Here is an 18504-nt window from a genome sequence, read left to right as displayed (position 1 = left end):
GCCGCGCGTTTTGCATATTAACTAAGTGAAACATTTCGTTGACAAGTTTTCAAACATTTGTGCGTCCTGAGCAAATATTTACCTACATGTAAGACAAACACGCCAACACACATATACCCTATCTATCCTTTGCCTCCTCTTTCCACTCTCCTCTTTCCACTTACCATTTTCTACTAGCTTGATTTTATTTTGGGCGCTTTTGTCGCCTGAAGACGTTTTGAATTGAAATTTAAATTCGATACAAAACGCCGCAAATGCGTCGATGTTCGACTAAAAAGGGATTTCTGTCCGCATCCTTTTGACCGTATCGCTTAACATTTTCATTTTCTATCACTTGCATTTTTTTCTTGCTACACCCGGTGCACCCATTAAAATGTAGGTAATATAGGGTATATTGATTGCCTAGAAAGTGGGTGTAATAGTGAAAGATTTCACTAAGGTTTATGGTCAGAAGAAGTCCAATGAATAATTCTGTTCGAGTCAGGCCCAGCTGCCAGGACTTTTTTTTCTGTAAATTAAATATATAAATTAAATTTTTTAATTAATATAATAAATGCAAATAAATGAGTAAAATAAAACCGGAAAGAAATATACAGACATGGAGATTAAATACATATATTTTCTGAAAGTTTGTCTGACTCAAATCAAAAATCCAAATATTGATTATTTCTGCTTTTAATTTGTAATATAAGTACAAACACAGTTGTAAAATATTCACAGAAAGAAAAAGCTTGCTAAAATCAGGAATAAAATCTTAAATTAAGAATTCCAATCTTGAATCAAGATTTTAATCTTCAATTAAGATATTTTTAATCTTAAAATGAAAATTTAGCATTTAAGATAGTTTCAACCTTAAATTCTTATTTCAAGATTGTTCTTTTTAAGATCGAAAATCAAGATTTTTCAATCTAAATTTTGTTCTTTCTGCTTACATATATGTATTTAAATAAAGTCCGAAAATTCAATTATAAATTATCAGAAACCTTTTTAAGAATTACCATCTATTTTTACATGGATATCTCAGAGTCATTAAAAGCCTTCATCTTAAAATTTCTCATTCGTAAACTAAATTCTGTAAGATATGATAAGTTTATACTACTAATATGAATAAAAAAATTATTTTGAAAATTCCTTTTTAAATCAATCATGAAAAATTACAACTTTAGGCTTGAAAAAGTTTAATTAAATTTATATTAATTTGCTCTTTACAACATTTTCTGATGAAATAATGATATTGCTTCGAATACGATATAATCAAGTTATGCTAATGAGTAATTTGTTTATTTTAATTTTAATTTTTATTGACACATTTCTTTGATAAAATATCACTAGTACTTCAAATGCATACAACATAGTTAATAATATAAGATCTATTATTAAAGACAACTTTCCTTGATATACAATGCAAATGATTCAAATGCATACGATATAATAATATACTATAATAAAGTTATGTTAACGAATAATTAATTTTTGTATTATTATTTTTTAAAGAGGTTGAAAATCCCCATTAGAAACCATTACAGAATACATGGTATGTTAAAAAAAAAGATATTTAATAAATTAGAATTTCTGTGCTGAACTTTCGACATTAGGAAATAAATAAATTTATTCCAATTTTCCACAGAGTATCTTTTAGTTAAGTTTCCCGCGACTTTTTCGTTTTCTTAGTTCATCTTTTTTTTTTGCTTCTCTATTTTATTTTATTTATCGCGTTGCGAGGGTGACTGCAACATTTCCAATACAAATGAGCCAAGGCCAATAAGTCCCCTTTTGGTGTGCTGCAGGAATCATTGAAGGAAGGAGGAGGAGGAGGAGGAAGACGAGTTCTTTACACAGTCTGGCTTGGCAGGATTTGTGCAAAATAGCTAACAGAAAAAAATATGTGTTCGCAGCATACATATTTATTAAATATTGAATGTTTTTCTTTGCCAACGCTGCCTGCAGGCTAAAAGTTTCCTTTTTTTTCTTTTCTTTTCGTTTTTGCCTGCTTCCCTTTGGTCCTTTCAGCCGCAAGCGAGACGGAAAGTGAAGAAAACGAAGGAAGGGAGCAAGAGGAAGGGAAGCTTTAGCTGAGGGTTAATATTAGAAATATTCCTGTATGCAAATGTTGCCACTGATGATGATGATGATGATCAATTTGCTATCCCAATGGCGCTCTTCAGGAGTCGTTTAACTCCGAGTTATCTTCGCGTTAAATGTTACCAAGCAGCGTTATCTTCCGCAAATATCAGACAACCTAAGTTAATGACAAGTGCGTTTCATATATATTTACTAAATTCATTTATTTATATAATTTGTTTTTTTTTTTTGTAATTTTACTGCGAGTGCTTGAGTTTAAGATAAGGTTTAGCGACCATAGATCTCGACGGTGGAGTTGATGCCACGGCTGACTTGGCTGCGCAGATTGACCTGAGCGAACTTGAAGCCAGGACCTCCGGACCACAGACTGGGAGTGGCACCCGAGGTGTTGCGGAAGTTGTCGATCACACTGACCAAGCTGATGTTGTAGTAGCCAACGCCCTGTAAAGACAGTAGTTTATTAGTGTTGTTGATAGAATATTTAATGTTTAGTTAAATAATAATGTTACTAGTGTTCGGAAAGTATTGAACAAAAACAACATATTCCGAAAAAGGAACAAACTTAACTGTTAATAGAATATTTAAGGTTTTGTTTATTAATAATGTTTCTAGTGTTTAAGAACTATTGAACAAGAATGATATAATATATTCAGTAAAATAAACGGGCTGAACTGTTAACAGAATATCAAATGTTTAGCTAATTAATGGTACAAGTGTTCAGGAACTATTGAACAAAAATTATTGAACATGTAATTTTTGCTCAATGAAATGAATGAACTGAATAAGATATCCTTCCTTGTTGTTTTGCTTTAGTTTGTTCTTGCTCAGTTCCTGCGATCTTGAGGTAGTACAATAATCTTTTACAGTAAGACAACGCAGATTTTAGGGACCAACCGTAGAACGTCAAAATCCGAAACACGAATCCCGAAATCCGAAAATTTGAACGAAAACGAACAATGAACGAAACCGAACGCTGAACGATAAATGGAATCGAACAATAAATGGAAAGTAACGGAGTGGAACGATGGACGAAATAGAAAAATAAACGGAATGGAACGCTAAACTGAATGGAACGAAGAAGAATGTTGAGAACTAAATTGTGCGAATGAATCGAACGAACTAGTTCACTGATCAAAAATGAGCGAAGAAATATATTGAGTGTTTATACAAACGCTAATTAATAAACATCTTAGGACTGCTTTCACTTTTTGAAGTTAACATTTTTCGCATAGATAAAACGAGCTAAAAAAATCGGGTTTCTGAACGTTACATTTCATCGTTCACATTCTGTCACAAACAAAGTTCTAGTAAGGCTAAATGATCTCTTATGTTAAGATATATTGAGAAACCCGATTGAAGAATTAATTCTCTCGGTAACTAAAGTTCGCGTTAACTAGATTTAAGGAACTCAGTCTTTAAAGAGATTCAAAATTTGATGTAACTTACATTGCCGGGATAGTTCACATTGACGCTTATGTAGTTGTTCTTGATGGGATTGCGGACGACAATCTGGCGGGAGAGCAGATAGTCCGAGTTGTTCCTCTTGCCCCAGCTGGCGCTGTAGGCGTGGCTGGCGGCGAAGACGGCCAAGATGAGGACGGCGCAGTAAAGGAATTTCATTGTGGTGCTCGAAAGACGTTTCGTTCGTTTCTGTTTTTGCCAAAGTCAGCGATTGTCGCTTTTATACAACTGATGAGTAAGAGTCTCTGTTTACATTTGAGTGTTGATTTTTTTCGTTTTCTTTATTTTTTAATTAACTTTCTGTTCAGACTGGCTGGCTTATCGCTTGGGCTGCGAAACTGCCTGTTCATCAGTAGGTGTATGTAAGTGTTTGCCCTTTCCCTTTCCCTTCTCACACCTTCCCCTACCTCAGTTAACCTCCAGTCTATATCTGCACAGTTCCGCCAGTTATCACACCTGATAAGCACTTTGAATTCGTGCTCTATTATTGCCATTTCGTTGACTCATTCTCAGGCCACTCGACTGCACTCTCCCACAAACATATGTCTATTATGAAAACCTCTCGCGTTGCGTCCACTTGAGGTTCACGAAATATCGGACAAAACAGTATCAAAATTATATAGAAAATCGCATCTTATCTAGTTCCTAGAACGTGTTTGGCCACTTTAAAGTGTTTGATAAGCCGCCCAATTTGCTTATCACTCTTTATTGCTTTGGTACTTTTCTTTCAAATATGTATTAATTGATTACTCCTTAGAATGCCTCTGTTTAAGTGGAGTCTTCACAACAGGTGTCATGATTTAATTTTAGAACTGCAAAACAATATTAACAATTTATAAATAGTTTTTTAAAGTAGCTTTAAAAACATACTACGGCGGGTTTTTCGAATTTCCTTAGACGTGTGATAGGTTTTTTTTTAGGTGTCTTATGATACTTTGAAAATTGTTCCACTCTCACTTCTATATATTTTCTACAAACTTAATTGCCAAGCAGCTTCTGTCTGCTATGTTTTATTCACGTATGTATATTGACCGTTGTTATTTGATGCCAAAGAATTTAAAGATAAAGTTAAGCTGTGCTATGGTATTCTAGTGTGGTGGCAGGCCACGGAAAAAAGGACGTACCTATCCATCATGGAAAGGACACAGCGTCAAGCGCTACTGTGTATCACAGGCGCTATCAGGTCGACGCCCACTAAAGCCCTCGAGGTAATAGCTGGTGTCGAACCGTTGAACCTATACGCGCAATCCATAGCCGCAAAATCCCTTAGGGTTGCCGCAAGAGGCAATCTGGGTCTGCTAGGTTATGGTCATAGGGCCATTGGTAGGGAGACTAGGAGAGACTTGGACTATACTATTCCCCTCACCAGTACTGATCACATAAACACGATATTCATGGAACCGGACTGTTGGCGGGAAGGGTTGTGCATTCCCGAAGCCCTCAACCTATCACCGACGGGTCGAAGATGGATGAAAAAGTCGGTGCGGCCGTATACTGCCCAGACCCGGTCTCCAAACACTTCTATGATACCTTTGTTGACAGCCAGGCTACAATAAGATCAATGCACTCTGATGTGGTCAAGTCCAAATTTGTCGTCCACGACAAAGGATAGCAGAAGAGCAATAGAGTCGCTGAACGCATCTGCGGTAGTGCGTATCTATTGGATCCCAAGCCACCAGGACATCGATGGCAACGAGATCGTAGACACTCTCGCCAAAGAGGGAGTTGGGCTCGATGTCGGTAACATGTGCAATATTCCGATATCACTGCGAACTCTAGGCAGGGAAATTGAAGTGGGCTCTAGACTTCAGTGGGACGCGAGCTGGCGCAATGCCAACTCGTGCATAACTGCAAGGCTAATGTGTGCTTTAATTAACAAAAACTTAACCAAATTCGTCACGCAGTTTTCAAGGAAAGACTGCAGGCTAATGCTAGGCATTTTAACTGGTCACTGTCTGTCAGCTGTCCATGCTGTAGAGCTTGGTATCACGAACAGTGATCAGTACCGGGATAAAGGAAACACTTGAGCATCTTCTCTGTAGATGTCCAGCGTTATCCCGACTCCGGCTGAAATACCTCAATTCGCCGTGCCACAACGATCTTCGTGACGTTTCACGGCTACCTCCTAGGGTGGTAGGGTCCCACCTAAAACCTAAAACCTAAGCGATATTCACACATAAAAAATGAGGTTTTTTTATAAACAGTTACTGCTTATTAATAACATCATTGAAACATATTAAATATTAATATTCGTTGACATAACATCAGCTGTTTTCCATTCAATACTTAGCTTAGAACGTCAGATTGCTTTTTATTACAATAACATGGCTTTGATATATTATGACAAAACTATTAAAACTTCTTATGAACTTATATTAACTGGCTTGAAAGAGACATCAAGAGCTACGTCTATTCATGAATTGGTAAATTATGTTACTGTTAAAACCGACTTTCCAGGTAGCGTATGCTATCAAGTAATCAGAAAAGCCTTAGATAAAGGACTGGCTTGCAAAACTATACGACAACTTGGTGATCTCTACATGGCCATTCCCTCGAATATGGAAATCACGTCGAGCATGTTAAAACACTTGAATCGCTAAATCTAACTACTAAAAGAGAAACCTGCGTATAATTAAGGGATTGTGTTAGGTAAGTCGGAGTCCTGCATATTCATTACTAAAATCCATAGATATCGATTGCATAGGGGAAATCATCATAACACCATTAAACATCGTTGTAAGATCAGACAATGTTTTTTTTTGCAGCAATAAAAAGGTGTTCCGAAATCAAATGCTAATAAGATTCATCTTTAATAAAAATAAAACAAGTAGGAAAGTTTAATAAAAGCAAAATATTGCGGTATTATTCTCAAAATATACCAAAAATACTAAAAATGTACCATTTGGTATATCGATATAGTACGGTATTCAAAATACACCATAGACTGCTCAATATACCAGATTGTCAGCCAAAGCAACTAAGACCCGTAGTAAGTAGGCGTTTTTGCCCATACAAAAGTACTTCTTCAATAACTTGGACAGTTTTTATCTGGACCAACGAAAATTTCAGGAATCATAAATACTATCGTTTTATTGTATACACCAAAATTCGCAGCTCTAGCTTTAAAATTACGCTTGTTATTCGATTTTTTTTTATTTTCGGGGGCGGAAGGGGTCGTGGTATAAATTTGAAACAAACTTGATCTGCGTGCAAACATTACAAATGCTATCGAAATAAAATTTTAGCTCTATATCTTATAGTCCCTGAGATTTAGGTGTTCATACGGACGGACGGACAGACAGACGGACATTGCTATATCGTATCGGCTGTTGACGCTGATCAAGAATACATCTACTTTATAGGGTCGGAGATGCCTCCTTCTACCTGTTACATACATTTCCTGCCGGCACAAAGTTATAATACCCTTCTACCGTATGGGTAGCGGGTATAAAAATATCTTTGCCTTGTATAGAGAATAGATGAAAAGCATAAAATCATTTAAAAATTGTTTTGATATTTCTATTTGAAATAACAATAAACTTGTAGTTAATATTAGAAATATTCCTATATGCAAATGTTGCCACTGATGATGATGATGATGATCAATTTGCTATCCCAATGGCGCTCTTCAAGAGTCGTTTAACTGCGAGTTATCTTCTCGTTAAATGTTACCAAGCAGCGTTATCTCCCGCAACCCAAGATAATGACAAGTGCTTTTCATATATATTTACTAAATTCATTTATTTTTTTAATTTTTTTTTTAGTTTTACTGCGAGTGCTTGAGTTGAAAAGTTAAGTTTCGTGCAAAGTTTAGCGACCATAGATCTCAACGGTGGAGTTGATGCCTTGGCTGACTTGGCTGCGCAGATTGACCTGAGCGAACTTGAAGCCAGGACCTCCGGACCACAGACTGGGAGTGGCACCCGAGGTGTTGCGGAAGTTGTCGATCACACTGACCAAGCTGATGTTGTAGTAGCCAACGCCCTGTAAAGACAGTAGTTTATTAGTGTTGTTGATAGAATATTTAATAATGTTACTAGTGCTCAGGTAGAATTAAACAAAAAGAACATATTTGTAAAATGAGCGAACTGAATAAGAGATCCTTCATTGTTGTTTTTTGATCTCTGTCTCTAGTTGCTTTGATCTTGAGGTAGTAGAAAAATCTTTAGAGTAAAACAAAGCGGATTTTACGGATCAACCGTAGAACGTCAAACCCCGTAGAACGTCAAAGCCCGAAGACCGAAAATTTGAACGAAAACGAACAACGAACGAAACCGAACGCTGAGCGATAAATGGAATCGAACAATAAATTGAATGTAACGGAGTGGAACGATGAACGTAGTAGAAGAATAAACGGAATGGAACGAAAAAGATAGTTAAAAATTAAATCGAGCGTACCAATCGAACGAACTAGTTCACTGATCAAAAATGAACGCACGAATTTTAAGAATGTTTATGCAACACTAGTTAATAAAAATTTTAGGGCCATATTCTTTTTCTGAATATCGAGCTTAAAAAATCGGGTTTCTCAAACGTTACTTTTCATCGTCAACACTCTTTTACTTAATAAAATTCTATTAAAGCTGAATGATCTGTTATGTTAAGAAACATTGAGGAAAACCAATGCGTTTTTATACCCGTTACCCATAGGGTAGAAGTGTATTATAACTTTGTGCCGACAGGAAATGTATGTAACAGGTAGAAGGAGGCATCTCCGACTTTAAAAAAGTATATATGTATATTCTTGATCAGCATCAACAGCCGAGAAGATCTAGCCATGTCCGTCTGTCCGTTCGTCCGGATGAACACCTAGATCTCAGAGACTATAAGAGATGGAGCCATAATTTTTGTTTCGACAGCATTTGTTATGTTTGCACGCAGTTCAAGTTTGTTTCAAATTTTTGCCACGCCCACTTCCGCCCCCGCAAATCAAAAAAATCGAAAAACAAGCCTAATTTTAAAGCTAGGTATATACAATAATTACTATAGTAGTTATGATTCCTGAAAATTTGGTTGCGATCAGATAAAAATTGTGGAAGTTATTAAAGAAATACTTTTGTATGGGCAAAAACGCCTACTTACTAGGGGTCTGAGTTGCTTTGGCTGACAATCTGGTATATTGTGCCACCAATGGTATATTTTGAATGCGGTACTATATCGATATACTAAATATACCATTTGTTATACTTTTAATATATTTGTATTTTTTGAAAAAATACTGCAATAATTTGCTTTTATTCAAAATGGGCAGCGGGTATCTCACAGTAACTTTCTTACTTGTTTTCTGACCGATAAGTTAATGCTAACTAACTATCGCGTTAACTAGACATCAGGAACCCAGTCTTTAAAGTGTTTCAAAATTTGATGTGACTTACATTGCCGGGATAGTCCACATTGACGCTTATGTAGTTGTTCTTGATGGGATTGCGGACGACAATCTGGCGGGAGAGCAGATAGTCGGTGTTATTTCTCTTGCCCCAGCTGGCGCTGTAGGCGTGGCTGGCGGCGAAGACGGCCAAGATGAGGACGGCGCAGTAAAGGAATTTCATTGTAGTGCTCGAAAGACGCTTCGATTGTTTCTGTTTCTGCCATTGTCGATTGTCGCTTTTATACAACTGATGAGTAAGAATCTTTGTTTACAATTTTAGGTGTTTATTTTTTCCTTTTTTTACTTTTTAATTAACTTTCTGTTCAGACTGGCTGGCTTATCGCTTGGGCTGCGAAACTGCCTGTTCATCAGGTGTATGTAGGTGTTTGGCCTTTCCCTTTTCACGCCTCCCTTTTCCTCAGCCAACCTGGTGTCTATATCTGCACAGTTCCGCCAGTTATCACACCTGATAAGCACTTTGAATTCGTGCTCTATTATTGCCATTTCGTTGACTCATTCTCAGGCCACTCGACTGCACTCTCCCACAAACATGTGTCTATTATGAAAACCTCTCGCGTTGCGTCCACTTGAGGTTCACGAAATATCGGACAAAACAATCTCAGTATCAGTATCAAAATTATATAGAAAATCGCATCTTATCTAGTTCCTAGAACGTGTTTGGCCACTTTAAAGTGTTTGATAAGCCGCCCAATTTGCTTATCACTCTTTATTGCTTTGGTACTTTTATTTCAAATATGTATTAATTGATTACTCCTTACTATGTCTATGTTTAAGTGGAGTCTTCTAAGAGACAGCTATCATGATTTAATTTTAGAACATTGAATGACGACTGCAAAACAATTTTCACATTGTTGCGCAACTGATAAACTGTTTTTTGAAAGTAACTTTAAAAACATATTTGAGCGGGTTTTGTTTTTCGAATTTGCTCAGATTGTGTGTTAGGGGTTTTTTTTAGGTGTTTTATGATACTTTCAAAATTGTTCCACTCTTGTTATATATATATGTATTTTATACAAACTTAATTGCTGTGCAGCTTCTCTCTGTGTATTTGGACCGTTGTTATTTGAAGCCAAAGAATTTAAAGATAAAGTTAAGCCCTGTGATAATAATTAAATAAATAAGTTTTTTTTTAAAAAGTTACTGCTTAGTAATATCATTGAAACATATTAAATATTAAAATTCGTTGACATAATATCATACTTAGCTTAGAACGTCAATTTGTTTATTATGACAATAATATGGCTTTAATATATTACGACAAAACTATTAAAACTTTTTATGAACTTATATTAAGTGGCTTGAAAGAGACATCAAGGCCTACATCTATTCATGAATTGGTAAATTATGTTACTGTTAAAACCGACTTTCCAGGTAGCGTATGCTATCAAGTAATCAGAAAAGCCTTAGATAAAGGCCTGGCTTGCAAAACTATACGACAACTTGGTGATCTCTACATGGCCATTCCCTCGAATATTGAAATCACGTCGAGCATGTTAAAACACTTGAATCGCTAAATCTAACTACTAAAAGAGAAACCTGCGTATAATTAAAGGATTGTGTTAGGTAAGTCGGAGTCCTGCATATTCATTTACAAGTCCTGCATATTCATTACTAAAATCCATAGATGTCGATTGCATAGGGGAAATCATCATAAAACCATTAAACAATGTTTAACGATCAGACTATTTTTTTATCGTAGCAATAAACAGGTGTTCCAAAGTCAAATGCTAATAAGATTCATCTTTATTCAAAATAATAAAATATTTTGGTATATGTGGCGACATTTTCCAGAAAATTATCCTTTTACATATATAGAATAACAATTATCAAATACACTTGGCCCTCGCATACACAGATTCTTTTAGCACGAACTCGGTCTTAAACGGTTACAAATTTGCTCCTTTCTCCCTTTTAACACGCTAAAAACCTCGTGCTTACACGATTTTTATACCCGCTACCCATAGGGTAGAAGGGTGTCATAACTTTGTGTTGCCAAAAAATGTATGTAACAGGTAGAAGGAGGCATCTCCGACCCTATAAAGTATAAGTATTCTTGATCAGCGTCAACAGCCGAGACGATACAGCCATGTCCGTCTGTCCGTCTGTGTGTCTGTGTGTCTGTCCGTCTGTCCGTGTGAAACACTGGATCTCAGAAACTATAAGAGATAGAGCTATAATTTTTTTCGACAGCATTTGTTATGTTTGCACGCAGATCAAGTTTGTTTCAAATTTTTGCCATGCCCACTTCCACCCCCGCAAATCAAAAAAATCGAATAACAAGTGTAATTTTAAAGCTAGAATTTTGGTATATACAATAATTACTGTAGTAGTTATGATTCCTGAAAATTTGGTTGCGATCCGATAAAAATTATGGAAGTTATTAAAGATATACTTTCTTATGGGCAAAAGCGCCTACTTACTAGTGCTCTTAGTTGTTTTGGCCGACATTATGGTCCATTGTGCCGTTTACGGTATATTTCGAAAATAATACCGTAATTTTTTGCCTTTACCAAAAATGGGTAGCGGGTATCTCACAGTCGAGCACACTCGACTGTAACTTTCTTACTTGTTAATTTTACTTTTTTTATTGAAATTTATTGATGACTTTCAGCAGTAAACTTTATTTGAAAGTAATTTAAGAATAACTGAAGAATAAATCCTTAGAGATACCCGAAGGAATAATGCCTTAAAGTGAGAATTGTAGCTAGAAGTTTTTGACTTGCAGTTGCAACACATTGCAACAAGAGGCAAATAACATATCGATTGCCAGACTGCAAATGGCTTTAAGCCATGTTAGCCACAATAACTAAACAACAACTAACACGCAACTAATGATGTCCTGAGGTCATGCTGGGGAATGTTGTTTGGTATCTAAGGGATTTGCTTAAGTGTGCATTTTGTGGGTTCATTAAAATGTTGATGACTAATACATAAGCAGCAGCAAACTGGGCATTTATAATGTATGTGTGCGGATATAGATATCTCCGATGTGGCAGCTGCATTTATCGTGCTCTAGAGCTGTTGCCACACGACCTGACTACCCCCTCCCTTGTCCTTCATTCTCCCCTCCTCAGGCAGCTTTTTCTTTGCTCTTATCTTGAGTTGCTGACGATGAAGTGACTCTCAGACAGAGTTCGTTGCTGCCTCGTTGCTTGACTGCATATTTATTGCAAATTACAAAACCCAAGTTGCTGGGCTTGAAATAAAATCTCATTACTTGCAGCAGCAACACGCTCCTGATAAGGGTGACCAAGGGCACGGGGGGAGGGTAAGATAGTGGAGGGTTAAGGGCGTGCTGTTTGTGCTGCTTCCAATTGCAATCCAGCAGACATATTTGTCACTTATGAAAGGGATAATTTGCCACGCTTGCCAGCAGCAACAACAACAAAGAGACAGGGGAGGAGAAGGGAGGAGAGGAGAGACGAGTTGCTTTGGGATTTGCACAAAAGGAAAAATGCCTGCGGCCAGCAGGAAAATTGATGTCGTGGCGAGTCATGGAAAAGGCAACTGCATTGTTTCGCTTTAGCGTCTCGACTATCGGCATTTTTATGCAAAACTTGTTAATCACATTTTATTGACACATGCGAGGGCAGGAGGGGTGGCATGTGTCGGGGGGAACATGCGGCACGTCACTCGAGGGAATCGATTTCCATTTTTAAATTGGGCAAATTAAGGGCGGCTATTGCTGGGCTTTGACTGCTGCCTGATAAGCAATTTGCAGCTGAAAAGTACCCTCATTGCGACACACACACACACGCACACACATATATACACACACCCAGGCACACACACTTTAGCCCCCCCCAACACTCAGTTGTGTGTTAAACGAGTCTCGACAATTGCCAAATTTAAAAGCAATAAACGTACGAGCAAATTTCTGGCTTTATGTTGCTTTTTTTTTTGTATTTCTGCTTCTTCATTTTACAACAATTTGACAAGAGGGCGGCGACGCGTGCCACCCTGCAACCTCCTCCTCCTCCTGCTGTCTGGGGCATGCCCCATGTTTGACTGGCATTCCGCTGCTGTGCCATTTGTGCTAGAGTCACATGCAAACGCTTCCCTTTCATTTGCGCTTTCAATGCCAATTGGCAAGCACCCCTCACCCCTCACCCCTCTCTCCACTCCCTTCACGCCTTCCCTTTGCGTAGCTGGCAGAGAAACAAACCCCTCTTGGGCGTCTGCTCGTTTGTCAGGCCAGAGTTCAAAATGCGCTTTGGAAAAATGTCAAGTGCGGAATGTGCACTTTTGACAGTTTCAGTTCATTCGCCAGTCACTCATACTCATGCACTCACATTCACATTCACACTCGAAACACACTCACACACACATTCGTCGTCGTTTTGTCGGGCGAACCCTGTCAAGTCCGTCTTTAACCCTAAAACATCCCTCACACACTTATTGCCATTCAGCCACGTACCCATAATAAAATTTCACCTAAAACAAAAAGTGGCGAGTTTATTAAATACCCTGTAAATTATTAGAATCATAAACAGACTAAAAAAAACGAATTTCATAAAGTGCATTAACGTTATTTTTGTTTATAAATTTGTGCTTTAAAAATTTGAAGTTCGATGTACTATATACTATAGATACTATTCTAGTATATCCCAAAACTGATTAGTTTGATTGTAGAAAAGTTTTGTTGGAAATTTGTTACTTATATAATGAAAAAAAGTTATTAAGCTAATTTATTATTCCGATAGATATCCTATAACTGATTAGTTTGATTATAGAAAAATTTTGTTCTAATACCTAAAAAAAAAATAAAAGCTATAGATTTTATTTATTATTCCGATAGATATCCTATAACTGATTAATTTGATTATAGAAAAATGTTGTTGTAAATACTGAAATAAAGTATAAAAGCTATTAAGTTATTTTATTATGCTTAATTTCTATATCAAGTCATTCTTTAAATTGAATATAAAATATTTAATCTCTTTATTAAGTTATTTTTTGGAGTTTCTGACATTTTTTGTTGAAATAAGTTAAATAATAAATGATAAGTTAGCCAATTCGAAGGCTGCAATATTGTGAAATCTGACAGTATAAATAAAGATTTGTATTGATTATAAAGTAGAAATTTACTTCGTAATTTCAGTAATTTTCTACTCTATTGGTTTCTAATATAAAATATATATAATGTAACTATATATTTTGTATATCTACTTTTAGTCATCGTAGTGCTGAAAACATATTTCTTATGGAACTATTCATTTAATAAGTTCTACATTATATTATATGATACAAACATTACAATTACTATCTAAATTATTATATATACATCACTACAAATATAGTTAGTGATATTATATTATATATATTGTAATATATTATATTAAATATTGAGTATTTAAGAATAATAATTTTTTTTATAATTAGTAATCAAAAAAATTTACGGAAGTATTGCATACCATTTGAAATTGTATATTGTCTATTGTATTTAAATAAATAAATAGAGCACACCCACTTTATTAATAAAGACTACAGGGTATCATAAACAAAATCAAATATTAGAAAAGCAAAAGGTTCAGCAGCAGCAGCAACAACAACAATTACAGCAACAGCAAGTCTCATTCTCAGCGTGTGCTTTTTATGTTTTTAATGTGTTTTTTGTTGCCGCATTTCGTTGTTGCCTCTAGCATTGGTGTTGCTGCCACAGCGGGGCAAGGAGCGTGGCAAGGAACGAAGGGAGGGAGGGCTAGAGAGCGGGAGACGTTTGCAACCAATTGGAATTAGTTGCTGCTGCTAACAAAATAGCAGTAAAAAAACTTATTGCGACAGCAAACGACAACAACAAAGCGAAGGCTAAAAGAACAGGAAGCACAAGAATTGAGAGGGAAGAGGGAGAAAAGTGAGAGCGAGAGAGAGGGAAAGACTAAAAGGAAAAGGCATACAAAGCGCCAAGTTGCCTTTTGCCAAAGCACAAAGCGAACTTAAAGCGCCGCCAGTTGGTTAGAGAGTTGCCACCAACAGTTGCCATTGTTGCCGTTGCTTTGTTGCATTGTTTTCTTGTTGTTGTTGTTGCTGTTGCTGCTGCTGTTGTTGTTGTTAATTGCTGACTTAATGGCGCTTTAATTAAATCGCAACACTGCAGGCGGCCGTCAACAAAATGCCCCCTAGGTTAGCGAGGGTAAAACAGCAGAAGGACAACAGCGAAAACTCGTTTCTATATAGAAACAATACTATACATAAACACACAAATACAAATACAAATGCACGTTAATCTTCCTCCTGACTAAAAGTTATAAACTGCTTTCGCCAAATGTTGCAATTCTTATCAATAAAAGTAAACAAATTTTGCAACTGACCGCAGACAAAGCACTTTTTCCGCTTACTTTTCACTTGCAACTTGGCAGCCCCAAAAGTATGCAACACTTTATTTTTCGTATTTTTATTCATTTGCCATCTGCAGACAAAAGTCTATTGTTGTGCGCCCTTTTTGTCTATTGTGGTTTAATTGCTGCTGTCGACATCGATGCGACTTGAATTATTATTGTAGACGCGTTCTTGTGTTATCCTTGCGCCGAAATTTTGCAATTAACAACAACCGCACAACAATAAAACACTTGCAATTTCGCCATTCCCAGACAGTAATTTATATCGCCAGCAAAGTGGCAGCACTTTTGGCCACAATCGATGGCAGTGGCATCTTTAAATGGCAGTGGCTACGGAAATATTTTGGCATAAATATGTGTCGCAGTATTTCTTATAGAATTAGCAGCTCATCGATTGCTTTTTTTTTTTTACCTCTTCACTGTGTCAAATAAAGTAATTAAATCGTTGGCGTATAATAAACTCATTCTGAACTGTCATCCGAAGCTGAAGAAAATGTCTCAGCTGCACATCATCCATCATCGCTCTGAGACACTTTCAACAGCAAAAAGAAAAAAAGAGTACAAAGAATCCTTTTGCATAAGCTGCTTTTTCTACTCTGCGAGACAAGATAATCACAAGTTATCCTTTGGAATACATTTTAAACATGCAGTGAGGGGAGAGAATTATTATTTTGTTATTTTAACACTTCTTTTCAACTAACAGAGTCGACTTCTTTTGGAATATGTGTGGAACTTTTATTAGTTAAAAAAGTTCTCTGAAACTTTCTGAGATGCTTTATTTAAGAATGAAAAAAATGTCTATAGGGAAAACAAGTAACATAATTCTCAGTTGAAGGTACAATTTCATTAACTTGTCATCCATCATTTCCATGAGTCTTTTATTTGTAACCCTTTTGGAATAAGTATTCTATGTTTTCTTTTCATTTAATGGATTATTGGGAAAATCTTTGTTTATTAGCTACCAACTTTTCTTAAACATTCAAGAAGGCAATAATTTATATAAGGAAAAAACTAATTTTCCATATATGTTATATATACTATACTTAGGTAAAGTATAGTAAATTCATCATCCATCATTTTCATGAGTCTTTTCATTGTAACAATTTTGAAAGAAGCATTCTATGTTTTCTTCTCATTGAATGCTTTATTAAGAAAATCTTCGTTTATTTGCTACCAAGGTTTCTTAAACATTCTAAAAGGTTTTACAGGAAATAAACGAATTCTCATATGTAGGTAAACTATCATAAACTTATCATCCATCACTCCCATGGGTCTCTTCATTGAAACCCTTCTGGACAAAGCATTCTATGTTTTTTTCTCATTTAATTTCTTATTATTTACGATTAATTGCTTATAAAGAAAAGAATCGTTACAATTATTTATTTTTTTTAGTCAAGGAGTGCAGACACTAATTATTTAGGTGTGTAAGAAAGGAGAAAGTTTTAATACTCTACTCATCCATCAAATCTCGGAAACAACTTGAAAGAAAAAAAAGAGTCAATTCGATACAACTAAGAAAGAATAATATAAAAAATGTATTTCAAGTAAAAACAAGCAATAAAGCTACCGTTCATGTGGTCGAGTGTGTGAATAAAAGCAAAGCAGTGCGATATTATTCTTAAAATTTACCAAATTAACCATAAAACAAGTAAGAAAGTTACAGTCGAGTGTGCTCGACTGTGAGATACCCGCTACCCACTTTTAATAAAGGCAAAATATTGCGGTATCATTTTCAAAATATACCGAAAATACTTAAAAATACTAAAAATATACCAAATGGTATGTTTGGTATATCGATATAGTACACCATTCAAAATATACCATAGACGGCACAATATCAGATTGTCAGCCAAAGCAACTAAGACCCCTAGTAAGTAGGCGTTTTTGCCCATACAAAAGTATTTCTTTAATAACTTCCACAATTTGTATCTGATCGCAACCATATTTTCAGGAATCATAAATACTATAATATATACTAATAATAATAATAATAATAATAATAATAATAATAATAATAATAATAATAATAATAATAATAATAATAATAATAATAATAATAATAATAATAATAATAATAATAATAATAATAATATAATTAATAATAATAATAATAATATAATAATATAATAATAATAATAATAATAATAATAATAATAATATAATAATAATATATAATAATAATATATAATAATAATAAATAATAATAATAATAATAATATATATATATATATATATATATATATATATATAATAATAATAATAATAATAATAATAATAATAATATATATATATATATATATATATATATATATATATATATATATATATATATATATATATATATATATATATATATATATATATATATATATATATATATATATATATATATATATATATATATATATATATATATATATATATATATATATATATATATATATATATATAATAATATAATACTATAATAATTTGCGGAGGCGGAAGTGGGCGTGGTAAAAATTTCAAACAAACTTGATCTGCGTGCAAACATAACAAATGCTATCGAAAAAAAAATATAGCTCTATCTCTTATAGTCTCTGAGATCCAGTGTTTCATACGGACAGACGGACAGACACATAGACGGACAGACGGACATGGCTATATCGTCTCGGCTGTTGACGCTGATCAAGAATACATATACTTTATAGGGTCGGAGATGCCTCCTTCTACCTGTTACATACATTTCCTGCCGGCACAAAGTTATAATACCCTTCTACCCTATGGGTAGCGGGTATAAATACTAAAAATTTACCTAAGCCTATTTTAAGCTATGAATTCGTAAGCAAACCAAAAAAAATTATCGAATTTATATATTTTATCGTAAAACAGAAAAAGTTAATAAAATCAATCTTAGCTCTAAAAATATTTCAATTCCAAACTTTAAGAATAACTTTTACTTATTTTTAAAATATTTTCATTTTATGTTTTTTTTTAATGTAAATGGTGTCGAACGCTACAAATTTCGTCAGAGAATTATTGATATTTATATTTTCGCAATTTATTGTTCGATATATTACGATATTTTCCTTTTAAAATATTTTTTAGTTTAGTCACTGATCTATTTGCTTATTAGTATTGTCAAACTGTTGTAAAGTATTATAATATATTGTCATTTCATAATAATGCAACCTCGACAATTCTTGAAATTTAATTCGGTCCTCAAAGGACTTATATCAATCGACATCTGATGCA

The 18504-nt window shown here is 34.8% G+C and overlaps 3 protein-coding genes across 3 annotated transcripts; 1 reads left to right on the top strand and 2 right to left on the bottom strand.

Moving 5' to 3' along the window:
- Nucleotides 1-2306: 2306 nt before the first annotated feature.
- On the bottom strand, nucleotides 2307-3756 carry LOC132792816 (probable salivary secreted peptide). The gene is made up of 2 exons (XM_060802310.1): nucleotides 3529-3756; nucleotides 2307-2523 (listed from the first exon to the last, which is right to left on the bottom strand). The coding sequence occupies exons 1-2, from the start codon at nucleotides 3700-3702 to the stop codon at nucleotides 2350-2352; spliced, it is 348 nt and encodes a 115-aa protein (XP_060658293.1). The 5' UTR covers nucleotides 3703-3756; the 3' UTR covers nucleotides 2307-2349.
- A 3596-nt stretch (nucleotides 3757-7352) lies between these two features.
- LOC132792864 (probable salivary secreted peptide) lies at nucleotides 7353-9137 on the bottom strand. The gene is made up of 2 exons (XM_060802378.1): nucleotides 8919-9137; nucleotides 7353-7527 (listed from the first exon to the last, which is right to left on the bottom strand). The coding sequence occupies exons 1-2, from the start codon at nucleotides 9090-9092 to the stop codon at nucleotides 7354-7356; spliced, it is 348 nt and encodes a 115-aa protein (XP_060658361.1). The 5' UTR covers nucleotides 9093-9137; the 3' UTR covers nucleotide 7353.
- Nucleotides 9138-10108: 971 nt separating this feature from the next.
- LOC132792184 (uncharacterized) lies at nucleotides 10109-10715 on the top strand. The gene is made up of 2 exons (XM_060801439.1): nucleotides 10109-10495; nucleotides 10557-10715. Exon 1 carries the CDS (start codon nucleotides 10171-10173, stop codon nucleotides 10444-10446), a length of 276 nt encoding a protein of 91 aa, XP_060657422.1. The 5' UTR covers nucleotides 10109-10170; the 3' UTR covers nucleotides 10447-10495; nucleotides 10557-10715.
- Nucleotides 10716-18504: the final 7789 nt, after the last annotated feature.

Source organism: Drosophila nasuta, chromosome 3, assembly GCF_023558535.2.
Source record: "Drosophila nasuta strain 15112-1781.00 chromosome 3, ASM2355853v1, whole genome shotgun sequence".
Lineage (NCBI taxonomy): Eukaryota > Metazoa > Arthropoda > Insecta > Diptera > Drosophilidae > Drosophila > Drosophila nasuta.
This window is presented reverse-complemented; position numbering and strand designations above follow the sequence as displayed.